General features: G+C 55.3%; 1 protein-coding gene across 2 annotated transcripts in view; it reads left to right on the top strand.

The window, feature by feature from the left end:
- Window positions 1-1595: 1595 nt before the first annotated feature.
- ABTB2 (ankyrin repeat and BTB domain containing 2) overlaps window positions 1596-13890 on the top strand; it is a 173250-nt gene continuing 160955 nt past the window's right edge. The window contains exon 1 of one of the 2 annotated variants that reach the window (XM_001914721.5): window positions 1596-2876. In XM_001914721.5, the coding sequence (XP_001914756.2) occupies window positions 1994-2876 (883 nt within the window). In that variant the 5' untranslated portion in view covers window positions 1596-1993. The remainder of the gene's footprint in view (window positions 2877-13890) is intronic. The other variant, XM_023653855.2, reaches the window with a different exon arrangement.

Raw genomic sequence — 13890 nt, 5'->3', positions numbered from 1 at the left:
TATTTCCTCTAAACATCCATTAGAGGGCGACATTTGCCTTAATAGTATATTTCCCCCAGTAAGTTTTAAGTTGCATCAAATTTGTTTTCGCACTGTCGACAAGCTGAACCTCATTACCTACTTTGACTTCTTATCTCACTTCTACGAGATGTAGCCACATCTTTTGTCCTCTGTTAATTTGGTCTCTCGAACTTGTGTTTTTCATGTTACTTTCATCCTTGACTCCGTTCTCAGTTCTAACCAAGAGGCGGCGATATTGTATAAACAAAGACCCTCAGAAAGGAAAAAGTAAGCCAAACCGCCAAAGAAAAAGTTTCACAGGGAAAGGGCCAATAATTTAAGAAGGAAAGAGATAAACCAGACATTTCTGGTTCGTGTCCAGCTCACGGCCCAAGGTCAGAACTGTGTAAGATACAGTACAAAGGAGGCATTCAGGAGCGCGGACCCCAGCGGCCGGCCGAGTCCGGGGCAACGCGCGCACAATGTCCTCCTTGATCCTGCGGCTCCGCTGGAGGGGCGCGTTCGCGTTCGCGCACGTGTGTGGATAGTTGCAGAACACAGCGGGCGAAGCGGACTGGGCGTGGATCTGCTGGAACCAATAGCGCTGTGACCGATGGCCTCTGGACACACGCCCTGAGACAGTTTACAGCGGCGCCGGGCGAAGGTCAGCGCTCATTCTGCCCCGGAGGAAACCGAGTCCCGAGGGGGCATGAGGCTTGTCAGTGGATCCACCGTTAGGAGGCGCGTTCGGCCAGGTGTAGCGAGCGCAGGCCAGTGCTGGGGACATTTCTCAACCTGGCGTTCTGTCCGTAGTAACCCTGCGTACGCACGCACACGCACCCTCGGACAGAAAGGATCCACCTGACAGCACGCGGTGTCCTGTAGATGTACCAGGGAAGTCACGGACTCCTGACAATCTGATCAGTTAGAGCCCTCGGCCCAGAGTAATACTCCGAAAACTGCGTGTGGAATTTCAAGGGCAGGGGGATCACAGGCCTCCTGGAGCCCGTCCATTTATCAGATTCCAGGTTAAGAAGAAATTCCGTTCTGATGGGAGCCTAGATAGCAACGTAGAGAAAACCGGCCTTGGATGTGAGCAAAGAAGCAAGCAGGGGCGTCCCTCCTCCCTCCAAACACACTGGAGTTTCCTCTCGGAGAACGGGAGGGGCTGGACGGAAAGTCCAGGAGAGGGTGGAGCGCCCGGCTTGGGCCCCCTCGGCTCGCTGGTGTGCCCCCACCCCCGGACCCACCCTCGACACGCCAGTGTGGGTGTTGGGCTGCAGACGGCTGGGAAGGGGGGCTGCGAACGCCCAAAGCCTGGACGGCGGGAAGGGGCAGCGCACGGTGACGCCCCGGGCCCGACATGTCCACGCCTCCCTCCCCGGCCTCTGCGCCCCGCTCCCGGCTCGCCCGCTCCCGCCCCTCCTCCACCGCCGGCCCCGCCTCCGCCACCACGGGGTTTCGCCCGCGGCGGAGTGAAATCTGCATAGTGGCCGCCCCTCTGGGAGATGATTGGTGCAGCCCCCGGCCGTCGCGGCCGCCGATTGGTGGGCCGCCCGAGTTATTTGCATGTCGCCGGTGGCGGGGGCCGCAGCTGCGCGGGCGGGCGGCCGGCGCCGCGCAGAAGTTTCCGAGCGCCTCCTCGCCGGCGGGGCGCGCGCAGGGCCCGGAGCCGCCTCCCCCGGCCGCCGCCGCCCGCTCGCTCGGGACTCCTCGGCGGAGCACAGGCGCTCTGCGGGCGCGAGCTCGGGGCGGACGAGGGGGCGCGCCGAGGGGGAGCGGCGGGGCCGTGCCCGGGGCAGCTTCGCGCCGGGACGCGGGGCCCCGGCCGCCGCCAGGCTCGCCCACCTTCCCGCGGCCGCCGGGCGGGCGATGCGGCGCCGGGAGGCGGGAGGGCGCCCGGGAGCCAGCGCCGGTTTCTGCCCACCTGGGGAAGGGAGCATGGAGCTGTGAGCACCCCGCGCTCGGCGACGCCGCCCCGCGCAGGCTCCCCATGGCCGGGACGTACAGCTCCACTTTGAAGACGCTGGAGGACTTGACCTTGGACTCCGGGTATGGGGCCGGGGACTCGTGCCGCTCGCTCAGCCTCTCGTCCTCCAAGTCCAACTCGCAGGCGCTCCACTCCTCGGCGCAGCAGCACCGCGGGGCGGCCTGGTGGTGCTACTCCGGCTCCATGAACAGCCGCCACAACAGCTGGGACACGGTGAGCACGGTGCTGCCCGAGGACCCCGAGGTGGCCGACCTCTTCGCGCGCTGCCCGCGCCTCCCCGAGCTGGAGGAGTTCCCCTGGAGCGAGGGCGACGTGGCCCGGGTGCTTCGCAAGGGCGCCGGCGGCCGGCGGCTGCCCCCGTTCTCGGCGGAGGCGGCGAGGCGCCTGGCGGGGCTGCTCCGCAGGGCGCTGATCCGCGTGGCCCGCGAGGCGCAGCGCCTGAGCGTCCTGCACGCCAAGTGCACCCGCTTCGAGGTGCAGAGCGCCGTGCGCCTGGTGCACAGCTGGGCGCTGGCCGAGAGCTGCTCGCTGGCGGCGGTCAAGGCGCTGTCGCTGTACAGCATGAGCGCCGGCGACGGGCTGCGCCGGGGCAAGTCGGCGCGCTGCGGCCTCACCTTCTCCGTGGGCCGCTTCTTCCGCTGGATGGTGGACACCCGCATCTCCGTGCGCATCCACGAGTACGCGGCCATCTCGCTGACGGCCTGCATGGAAAACCTGGTGGAGGAGATCCGGGCCAGGGTGCTGGCCAGCCAGAGCCCCGACGGCGGAGGGGCAGGAGGCGGGGAGGTGTCCCCCGAGGTCCTGGAGATGGTCGTCAACAACGACGCCGAGCTCTGGGGCGTCCTGCAGCCCTATGAGCATCTCATCTGCGGCAAGAACGCCAATGGTAAGCGCCCGGGGCCCCGACCCATGGACGGGGTGGGAGAGGAATCCCGCCCTGGGCTACCCAGAGGGGTTCATTTCCTAGGACGAAGCTGGTGGGTGTGCCAGGACCTGGGAGAAAGCGTTCGGTTTGTGGGTGGAGGAGTTCATTAAATGGCTCGTGCCCTAGATTGTTCTTCTGGCGGCTGACTTTGGTGGGTGAAGTTGCGGTTGGTCTGCTCCCTCCTGTTCTGCGTGGCGTTGGCACTGGGAGTTGCTCGCTCATTGAGCCTCTTGACCAAGCCGTTCCTGAACCTGTCGTGGAGTGAAGCTCACTGCCCTGCCCCTCTTTGCCTTGCTTGACTGGGGTCTGTAGTTGGCCTCTTTCTGGGACAGCAGGGTAGACTGTTGGTGGTTTTGCCCCTGGTCCTCTGCAGCCCGATAGCTGGAGAGTCCAAACTCGAAGGCCGGTGGTGGGATAAGTGGGATGAGAGGAAGGGAGCAGGAAGCCCAGGACCTGGTGCTGACATCCTTGGGCTTTGCTGTGTTGAAAGATGCTCTTCAGGCCCTCTTTTGGAAGACGCAAAGGTAGTGGTGCGTTCTTAACTCTGTGTGCCCAGGGCGGAAAGGGAACCGCATGCCGGCTCCCAGGAGCTGACTTTACAAGGGGTCACCAACCGAGTGAGCAACTGATTAAAACCCTCTGTGGTATGAAATGCAGAACCTGTGGGCTTTGCTGAAAGAAACGATGAGTGGGTAAACCACATTGTGGGGCAGAGGTGTGGGGGATGGGCAGCTGCCTGGCAGCAAGTCTGGGAAAGGAACCGTTTCTCTGAAGGATGACATGGCTTCAGTGTAAAGGGCAGAAGAACGGAAGCACTTGACCTTCTCCCTGAAAGGTTAGGGTGTGACATGCGTTCAACAGCAAACTACCTACCAGACTCCAGTGTCAGGAGTCAGCAAACCCTAAATTATGTAGAATGGTGCCATGGCTAGACATCCTTGCAATCTGGTTGGAAGGCCATCCTGAGGGCTGTCAATGACAAACAAGTAGTCAGTGGAAGAGGCCAGGTGGGTACTGGACAGGCAGGCAGGGAGTCATTTAAACCTGGTTTAACATAATCATAATAGCTAAAGTTTAAAATGAGCAGTTAATGTGTCAGTGACTGTTTTAAACAATTTATCTGTCAACTTAAGTAATCTTAGAAACCCTATAGGGTGGAGGGTTATACCTACAGTATTATCCCCATGATACAGATGGGGAAACGCAGGTCCCCCGCCGGTAAGGAATTTGCCCAAGATTACACAGGTGTTAAGTGACAGAAGTGGAATTTGAACCCAGGCTGGCTCCAGAGTTCAAGCTTTTGGCCACCAGAGGTAAAGGAAACGACTTCCTTTTCATTAGTCCAATTTCCAAGGAGAAGGGTTGACATCTTAGGCTTCATTCTGAGGTTAGTCTGTATGTACCAGTGCGGCCGCCTCTGACTTGTGTTGGTTTTGCTTTTAATTCTGGCACTGCCGGAGGAGATGCCTGGAATGGAAGAGCATTTGCCTTTTAATTTTCCTCCTCATAAGTCAGAGTTGAGGTCAGTCCAGAAACTCAGTTGGTGACATCACAGCTGATAATTGTACTTTGCCTCCAGGTTTGTGGCATCAACACGGGGAACACAGCTCTCGGGGAGAGGAAGCGCAGGGCAGGGGGTTTCCATCCTTGTCATAACCCGGGAAGAGCTCTGAACTTTTGGCTGAGGGGAGGCCCAGACTGAACTCCAAGGAGGAAAGCCTCCTAGGAGAGAAGGCTGAGGCCCAGACCCTATAAACCAGACTAGAATAAAGGTGGAACAGCAGCTTCCAAAAAAAGCAGAGGCGTGCAGTTCCTGCAGAGCGCGGCCCAGCAGGGAAGCGCTCCTCCTCATTTTCCAGCTGCAAACCGAGACTGGTAAGGGCAACTCTCTCTAGGGTCCCCCGAAAATGCAGAGGGGCCATAAATTGCTAGAACACACGTGTCTTCCACTAAGGGACTTATCACAAAGGGCTGTTTCTTATCCAGGGTCATCACTCCTTGGGATTTTCTTTAAAGGGTGGGTTTACGACCCCGTGATTTGACCTCTTCCCTACGGCCCTCCCTTGCCCCAGATGACCCTTCTTAAGCCTTGGTAGTCAAGACAGCGGGACTCTGTGTGACACACAGCAAAGCTCCCGGGCTGTTCAGCGCAGGCGTCTCCCTCTGTTACTTCCTTGGTCTCCCGGGGAGGTGACCATTCACTTCCACTTAGTAATGTGGATGCTCATTTTTTATACATGAAAACCTGAGAGTGGCCTCAGTAAACAATAAGGAGGCTGATGGATTAAGTCTCTTTAGACAAAGTGAAATGAATGTTTAGTAGAGGAGCAATGAATTACTTATGCCTGAAAAGTGACTTCAGAGGGAAGCATACACTACTTAGGAAAGAAGTGGAGACATCCAAACCTTTGTTATACTAAAGTAATCCCTCGGCCACCAAGGGTGCCATTGACACAGCTGAAGACTACGTGGGAAATGGCTACACAGGGGAGGGAGAGTCCTGGTTTGTATTCCCATCCTGCTGGTCTTCCCTTTAAATTATATCTTTGTTGTTGTTATGCCTGCTGATTATGCAGCATGAGCACATGCATTTGACTCAGCTGTACAGGGCTCTTAAACTTTTAATGTCTCCCAACTAGGAACTTAAGGGCCCTCGTCCATCTATTCCCGTCCATTACTCAGAGTGCTGGGCAAACATGGTTTCGCTCAGCCCAAGATAAACGATAAAAGTTCTGAAGTGTTTATAAAACATGATCTCAGCCTTCTAGAGCGGCAGGAGTCATATAGCGCTTGCTCACTTGGTGTTGATGTCCCTGTTCCCAGGGCAATGTCTTTAAGAGATGATATCTCCGTGTCTTCCTTATGGGAGGCAGAGAAACCGATTTAATAGAGTAGTGTTTATAAACACGGAGCTGGCAGAAAAACAGACACTTCTGTCCTCTCCCTCCCCCGTCTCCTTCTCTCTCTCCAGTGCCTGTGTGTGAGTTTGATGCTGAGCTCTTCTGGCTTTCTTCTTGGCCATTTTTCTAAGCTTTCGTGCGCGTCCATGGCATTTGAGAAGATCCTCTTTAGTTTGAGATTTGGGGTTAAATGATGGGATTTTGGTGAGAATATTCTTACTCCAGAGCAGTAACCATGTGTGTGGGAGTGGCTCTATTGTTGTGGTAGCACACACTTTGGAATCACAGTGCGGGTCTGAAGCTCCCCTCTGCCGTTTAGATGAGTGGCCTTAATGATTCTAAGCCTCAACTTGTCATATGTAAAATGAGGGTGGAAGGCACCTAACTCATGAGGGCTAGGTGAGATCGTAGGCTTAAAGATCTTAGCACATAGTAAATGCTCAATAAATAGCAGCAATTCATTCAACAAGTATCTGTGGCGTGTGGACCCTGTGCCGCTGCTGTGAAAGTGCCGTGGATTCCGTGGTGAAGGAGGAGGGTCTCCCTCTCGCGAAGCTTACAGACCAGTGGAGGAGACAAGTAAACACACAGGGGTTTACTCTTAGCAGTAAGTGTGATTAAAAAAAGAAGAGGTAATGGGATAGTGTGAGTGGGGCTCAATTAAAAGGCTTCTGCGAAGTTTATTAGTAATGGGCAGTGTGTCGGTACTGCTGCTCTCTAAGGACTTCTAGGCAAAAAATAGTTGCTGAGGCCTTTTCTGAATTATTATTTATCAGCGGAGGCAAGTCCCAACAATCTCATTTGCAGCTGCGTCTCCAGCAGGATGAAAACTCTTCTCTTAGTTGTAGGATTCCTGCAGCAAGGAGGTTGAAGATGGTTTCCACTGAGATGACCAACCGCAGGAGCAAGGCTTAGTTGAGCCACTGTGGCTGTGGAATCAGTTTCCGAGCCTGGGCAGTCTGGGGGAGGAGGCAGCTTCCCTTCTCCTTGACTGTTTTATTGAAGCCGAGGGGACTGGTAAAGATGAAACAAAGCAAGCTTGGGAAATGAAAACTTATTTTTTTTCCTTGAATGCCTGAGAAATGCAACCCCAGCCCGAAGTGTTAGAGGAACAATGTGGAGTTGTTCTGTTTCCTCCAGAAAGCTTTACCGGACTCCTCCACCCCCGCCTGGAAGAGCCGCCAAGCTTTGAGGTTCCCCCGGCACCTGGATCGTATTCCTGATCATGAGCTGCTGTCGCTGTCTCTCCCGTCACACTGCGCTCGCGGGCATTCGTCTCCCTGGAGCCTTGCCCGTGGCTGGGGCTCCATGAATGTCAGGCAAACGATCCCACCACACAAAATGTTTACTTCCAGAAATTTAATTTGAAATCCCTTGGCACCGTGGAGGAACCTTCCTCCTTTTCTACCGTGGCAGAGAATTTCAAGTTGTTCTCGATGAGTAGAGGCAGCATTCGGGGGCACCCAAACCTTTGGGACACCATTCAACCCTCAGCAGCCCTCATTTCCAGCAGGGTTCCCAAGGCCCGCTGCGATGAGTAAATGTAAAAGGGAGGGATCTCAGGCTAGGGGATTCCTTCCGTGGGTGGCACCCAAGTGAGGGTTTCACAGGAGAAGTCTGAGAGGCTACAGATGAACCCACAGGAGGACGGAGTTGAAAGACAGGCAGGCAGTTTTCTGAGACTAGCAATACCAAGCCCTACTTGCCGCAGAGCCGCCCCCAGAGGACAATCTCTGCTGATGACAATTGCTCAGAAGAGGTTGCACCTGTGTCCCACCCACCTGTCTCCAATTTGAGAATGGAACCAAGGCAATCACTGCCAAGACATTCCTGGGATGCATAAACACCTAAGGTTCCGAAACAAGCCAGAGACACTTCGCCACTGATCCTTAGGTTGGTCCTTACCCCACCTCACGGTCGGAATCTGTCCTTTGCCAGGTAGGGCAGTAGGTGGATGCTTTGGCCTCTGTTTCCACACCTCTGCAGCTGAAATAACAGGCTTGACCTTTGTCCAGCACCTTACATTTCTTTCACCTGTGATCTTGCCGCGTCCCCATGAAAACCCATTGAGTGGGATGCCCTTTTACAGAAGGGCCTCCGGGAGCCCAGAACTCACAGTTAGGTAACAGCTGAGTCAGGATCATGCCCCGTATTGCTCATGCCTGTGAAGAATCACAGAAACAGAGGAAGTGAGGAGCAGGTCAGGATCGACCTTTTCCGGTGGTGGTGAGGGTCAGGCTCAGCAACAGTGGTGTTTATTATAGACCTTGTTTGTCAATGGCCTGCTGTGTCTGGCACTTTAAATCCATCAAGCCCAGCATCGAGGCCCGGGCGTGGACCTTCCTCCGAAGGATGCTGTGTTACTGTTTCAGTGCTGCTTCCCGGCGGGTTCACCCTGCAGGTGCCGTTGATTCTAAGGAGCTGCGATTGCTGCCCAGGGAGGGCCTCACAGACTCAGCGCTGGGGGCCCTGAGCCCAGTTGCACGAAAGCTGCAGACCCATCTGCCGTGCTCTCCTCAGGAGGGGTGAGTTGGCTGCGGACGGTGGATGCACAAGGAGGAGAGGTGCCCAGAGGGGGCCTCTGTTGGGCCACAGGTCTTGGGAAGCTCAGTGCACTTCTTTGGAGTCAGCAGAAAAGCCTTTGTTATGATGGGCCTTGATCTCCTCAGAGCCCCCTAGGGTGTCAGGCCACCGGCGAAACCTCAGTGCGAGGAGCACGGGGAGAAGGAGCCCGCTGGACGCCCGGCTCTGCAGTCTGAGTTGGGTCCCAGAGCTCTCTCTTCCCAGGCCTCAGGCAGGCCACTCGCTGCCTGGTTTTTCTGCTGTGAGATGAGGGGCTGGCTCTTCTCCACGGGCGGCCGTGCCCGGCCGTGCTTGGTGCTCCCGAGATGTCAGAGCTGCTGCCCGTGTAATTCCTGGCACCCCTGCGTGTGCGCTGAGTGCCCCTGGGCAGGGGGTTTGACTTTGTCCCTCAGTTTCTTCCTTTCTAACAGGATTTCTCGACTTTGGTTCATCTGACATTTTGGACAGGATACTTTGTGTGGGGCTGTCCTGTGCATCACAAGATACTTAGTAACGTCCCCCTCCTCTCTCCGCTGCCAGTGGTGACAATCAGAAATGTCTCCCGACTTGGCCAGATGTCCCCGCGGGCAAACTCGCCCCCATGGGCAAACTCGCCCCCGTAATAGGACTGGGAAGACTACCCTACTCGTTGGATGTTTGTGAGGGTTTAGGAGAAGCCTCTGTAAGGACTTGACACTGTGCCTGACACATAACATGTTAATCCCAATTATTGCCGTGTTTTTGCAAACTTGTGTTGGATGCACTGGTTGTGTCCACTTTTGCCAAAGTGGGCATCTCTAATGCAGGGGAGGGTCATAACCCCAATCACAGGGTGACAAGTATGTCACAAGGCTTTCCTTGGTGACTAACAGGTGGGGGAAGTTCCGGGATCTGGTGATGTTATGTTATGGCTCACTTGCCCCCAAGATGGAGCACTGGCAGGGGGCAGTGAGATCAGACCCCTCCCTCTGAGCTCCTGCCCGCCCTTGCTAGGATGACAGCGACAGTGTGAAGGCAAAGCTTGATGCCCCGGGAGCCATTCTCCTGTGGCTGTTGGACCCCACTTGTTGCAGCTGCCAAGTCCTGAGCCACAGGACAGCAGGTGTTTTGTGTTTTGCTGGCCTGTCATGTAAACATACTTTGTGGTCGTCTTGCTTGTTTTAAAAAAGTCCTAAATGGTTTTGCAGCTCTGGTGGTATGTTTGGAGCTGTGTCCCAAATTGGGAGGAGAAGCTTAGGAACCACAGCCGAAGTCAGCCCGAAACGTGCCACTCAGCCTCATTAATCAGCCACTTACTGAGCGCCAGCTACACACAAGGCAATGGAAGCAGAACGGAGGAGGACGGGAATTGATCTTGCCTGTCCGGGAGCTTAGAGTCTCGGTGGGAAAGCAAAGCGTATAGACGGACCCTTAAGAGGAAGTTTGGGGCTGCTGCATTCAAACTACAGGGCTGACACTGACAGCCTCCACTCCTCATGTGCCACTGCCGCCAAGGGTGCTTCTCAAGAGCTGGTTCATGGGATCCTCCCAAGCTCTCTGTTAGGCGGACGGGGAGCTTGAAGCTTTTCGTGACTGGAGAGCTCAAAGAGGAGAGATGAGTCCCGGCTGGCTGGGTGGGTGGGAGGGAGTCAGGGCTGCTCTGTGGAGGATGTGGCGTGTGAGCCAGTGGGATTCGGGCAGGCAGAGCTGTGACAGGGCAGGGGACGGGGTGCAGCGAGCACGCAGGCTTCCAGACAGAGCCAACGGTGTGAACAAAGACCTGAGAGCCGGAGTGTGTGAGCCGGAGAACGGCAAGGGAGTCTCTTGGGCTGGAAGGTTCAGAGGCGTAGCGAGGAGGAGCAGGGCAGATGACACGGCAGGGGGAAGCTTGCCCACGTCTTTTATCTGGAAGCTAAGAAGCTGGCCAGAGTGCAGAGTTTTCCAAAATTCCTCCTCATCATTCAGAAGTCAGCGTGTCTGCTCCCCGCGCATCGTAATCGCAGCCCCAGCCCTCCCGGGACCCCTCTGGCCGGTGGAAAGCTTGACTCAGAAGTGCCCCGTGCGCTGTCCTAGCAGAACACGTAACCAGAGAAGACTTAGCTGAGCAAACTTGGACCGAGAGGGCATGAAGGGCAAGGCTTCTGTCAGCCCTGCTGCTCCTGTTCAGTCTGGCCTCTGACAGGGCGTTTCTTCCAGGGCCCTGAGTGCAGCATTTCAGGCCAGCACAGAGCGAGGGTCGGGGCAAACTCGTGAAATGGCGCCGTTGGACTGAGTCTTACCAAGGCAGGATTCTCGAACATGGAGGTAGAGAGGGACCCAGGACGAGGGAAGAGGGTCTCGGAACTTTCTTCGTTTGTGAGTCTGACTTGATATGTTCAATTCCAGTTTAGAGTTTATCATTTTCCAATAACAGTTCAATTCTCAGAGGTTTAGTCACTTTCTAATTCTTGGTGAGGGTGTTTCCAGAGCATTGATAATGAAGATTTCAGTCATGTTAAATGTTTGATGTTGCAGACCACTTTACAGCTCAGCCGTCTGGGTTGGACTCCCTAGGGTCCTGCTGAATCCCGCTGACAGTAATAAAATGTGCCAGATCATCAATGGCCTAGCCAATAACTTGGGTGTTGGCCCTTTTCCTGACCCCAGTGTTATGAAGGAGTTTTCTTGTCACTTGAAAAAGAGAAATCTCATGAACATTTTGCAGAAATACATACATATATAAGTCATTTGTGGTTAATGATGTGGGGCCCATTGATTGCTTTCTAAAAGTGGGCTTGGGGGTTGGGGGAGCAGTGAGGCCCACGATGGAAAAATTAAACAGGAAAGCTGAACTTAGAGGTACTGGAGACACACGGTTAGGGTGGGAGAGATGAAACTGGGCCACAAAGGGTGAAACAGCCCTTTCAGGACATGAAAATTGTCCCTAAAATTGAGGCTAAGCTTTTGTTGAACATTTGAAAACTTTTTTGTTTTTTTTTAACCTGGACCTTTTAAAATATGAACATCAGTATTTTCTGTGAGGAGAGCTGATAATAAACCCAGCCGGAGCTCATGCAGCCAGCAAGTGTGTGTGCACAAGTGTCTGGCATGGTCCCGCTCAGAGAGCGGAGAATTTGGGTCCAGACAGTGCTGGGTTGCAGCGTGGCCCCTCTGTGACCCGGAGTGAATCACTGCGTCTTCTTGGCTCTCTGTTGTGTTATCCGTGGTGTGAAGAGGTTGGACTAGATTCTCCAAGGGCCCTTCTGTCTCTGATGATGTTTCTAGACCCACATGGACACTGTGAAATCATTTTCCCAAGATCGAGCTCTGCAGTCAGCATCCGTGGGAAAGGACCAGCCAGGATGGAGCTGGCCGTGCTCTGAAGGCCTGGCTGGGGCGTAGGACTCCACACCGTCCTTTTTGTATTGGGATTAACTGTGATTACCGTCCTGAGTTTTTCTTCCCCCTTCCCTCAGAAGGAGGAGTTCTGTCTACTCTTGGCTGACCTAAGGCTCCAGCCCTCAGCAGCTGTGTCCAGGCGCTGGCAGGCCTGCACTGTGGTGAGATCGAGGTGACTTCATACGCCTGGTGTTTGAAGCCCGCCTACCCAGACCGGGTATTTATAGCAGGGGAGCAGCTAGGAAAAAAAATGAGCTATGCTACACCCTTCTTTATGCTCCGTGGGACAGAGGCAGGCATTGTCAGGAATTCAGAAGGCAGGGCTGTATAATCCAGCGAGATATTTTTAAATGCTGTTTGTTGCACTTGGTGGGGCCGGTTTTTCAAAGAGCAGGGAAAGCGAGAGGGCGTGAGGATGACAGGCTGCCTGGAATCCCGAGAGCGAGCGGGGAGCCTGACCCTCCAGGGTGCGTGGGCTCCCAGCCCCGAGTTACTGCATAGCCACACGCTCGGGCAAAGCTTGGGAAGGTCCCCACGAGAGGCTGGGTCACTGGGGTGGCTTGTCGTCCCTTTTCCCACCAGTCCATCCACAAAAGTGAAAATTAATAAAATTTTCTGGAGAAGGCAGAGCATTTGGCCAAAACAGTTGCTTCTGTGAAAACCAGGGCCTGGTGCTGCTGCCGTACTCATCTCAGCAGCTGCGTAAATCAGCACGTACGTGGGGACGCCGTTTGGAAGCAAGGGCCTTCTGGAGGTAGTCCTCCCAGGACGAGCGGGCAGGCCAGGCCTGTGCTGGACCCAACTCAGTAGCAGGTGAGGGGGCCGCCGGGGCAGAGCTACCTCTGAAAGGCATCAGGTGACCCCCACCTGTCCAGTGACAACCTGTGAAGTGTGCTAGGAGAGCCTGGTGTGTTTTCTGGTATGTTGGTCTCTGAGGAGACAGGTGGCGGTTACAGGATTGGGAGCAGGGGAGAGGCTGAGGTTGGTGGTAGAACAGATGAATGGGAGAGACCTGAAGGAGTGGAGGGTGCAGGCCCGATGGAACCGGAGGGAGCGTAAAGCAGCTGGAGGAGTCACAGCGAGGCCAGCCAGGCTGGAGAAGACAGGTCCGGGCAGAGGGCAGAGCAGGTGCCTGGTGGGTTCAGGGAGACCAGTGTGGCTGGGGTGGGGCACGCAGTAGGAGATGCGATGGGGAGGGGTTGGAGGGGTGGTTGGTCAAGTAGGGCCTTGCAGGCCATTGTGTGGTACCTTGGCTTTTAATTCTAAGTCTTCTCGGAGCCACTGGGGGGACTAAGGACAGAAATGACGTTGTCTGATTTGCTTTCTCACAAGATCACCCTCTCTGCCGTGTCGGAAGTGGCCTGTAGCATCGGGTGTGGAGGCAGCGTGCCCACTCAGCGGGCTTTTGCAGTAATCTAGGTGAGAGAGGATGGTGGCTTGGACCGTGGTATCAGTGGAGGAGGTTATGGATGTATTTTGAACTTAGAGCCAACAGGATTTGCCGACAGCTTGGATGTGTGGGGTATGAGAGGAACCAGTCTGACACCAGGGTTTGTGGTCTGAGCAACTAAAGAAGGGAGTGGCCGTTGACTGAAGTGGGAACAGCTGCGTCTGGACGAAGCCGGGTTGAGCCCAAGATCTGAGTGTGATTTGCTTGCTTGTCTCAGACTTAATGTAGAGAGAGAGATCAGCTAGGGGGCTGGCCTCCAGCTCTCCTTGGCTGGGAGGGAAGAGCCCCTGGAACATCCTTATCCCTGGGATGGGCTGAACTGTTGCCCTCCCCTCCTTCGCCCACCCCAGGGTGGGCACAGTCCAGGGGGGCTGGCGAGGGCCTCAGGCAGAGGGGGTTTAATTTTCAGTCCTGTAATTCTTTGGTGGATGGCCTTAAGAGCCCCTGCATCTTGCTTCCTGGCTTCTTCACAGGCAGCTGGCAGCCTTTATGAAGACCATCAAATCTGTTCCTTGCCGTTAGCGTGGGGCCTGTGTTACTGGGTCCAGTTGTCCTGTGGGTTGCTGTGATTTTGTGCATGTGTTCTTCCGTTCCGGGAAAGCGAGGCTCCGTTTCCAGGCTGCTTTGCATTCCTGGAGGTCAAGTGTGGATCAGAAATTTGGCCAGAAGGAGAACCTTCTTGGGTGCCTTGAGAAGGCACGGGGCC

Source organism: Equus caballus, chromosome 12, assembly GCF_041296265.1.
Source record: "Equus caballus isolate H_3958 breed thoroughbred chromosome 12, TB-T2T, whole genome shotgun sequence".
Classification (NCBI taxonomy): Eukaryota; Metazoa; Chordata; class Mammalia; order Perissodactyla; family Equidae; genus Equus; species Equus caballus.
This window is presented reverse-complemented; position numbering and strand designations above follow the sequence as displayed.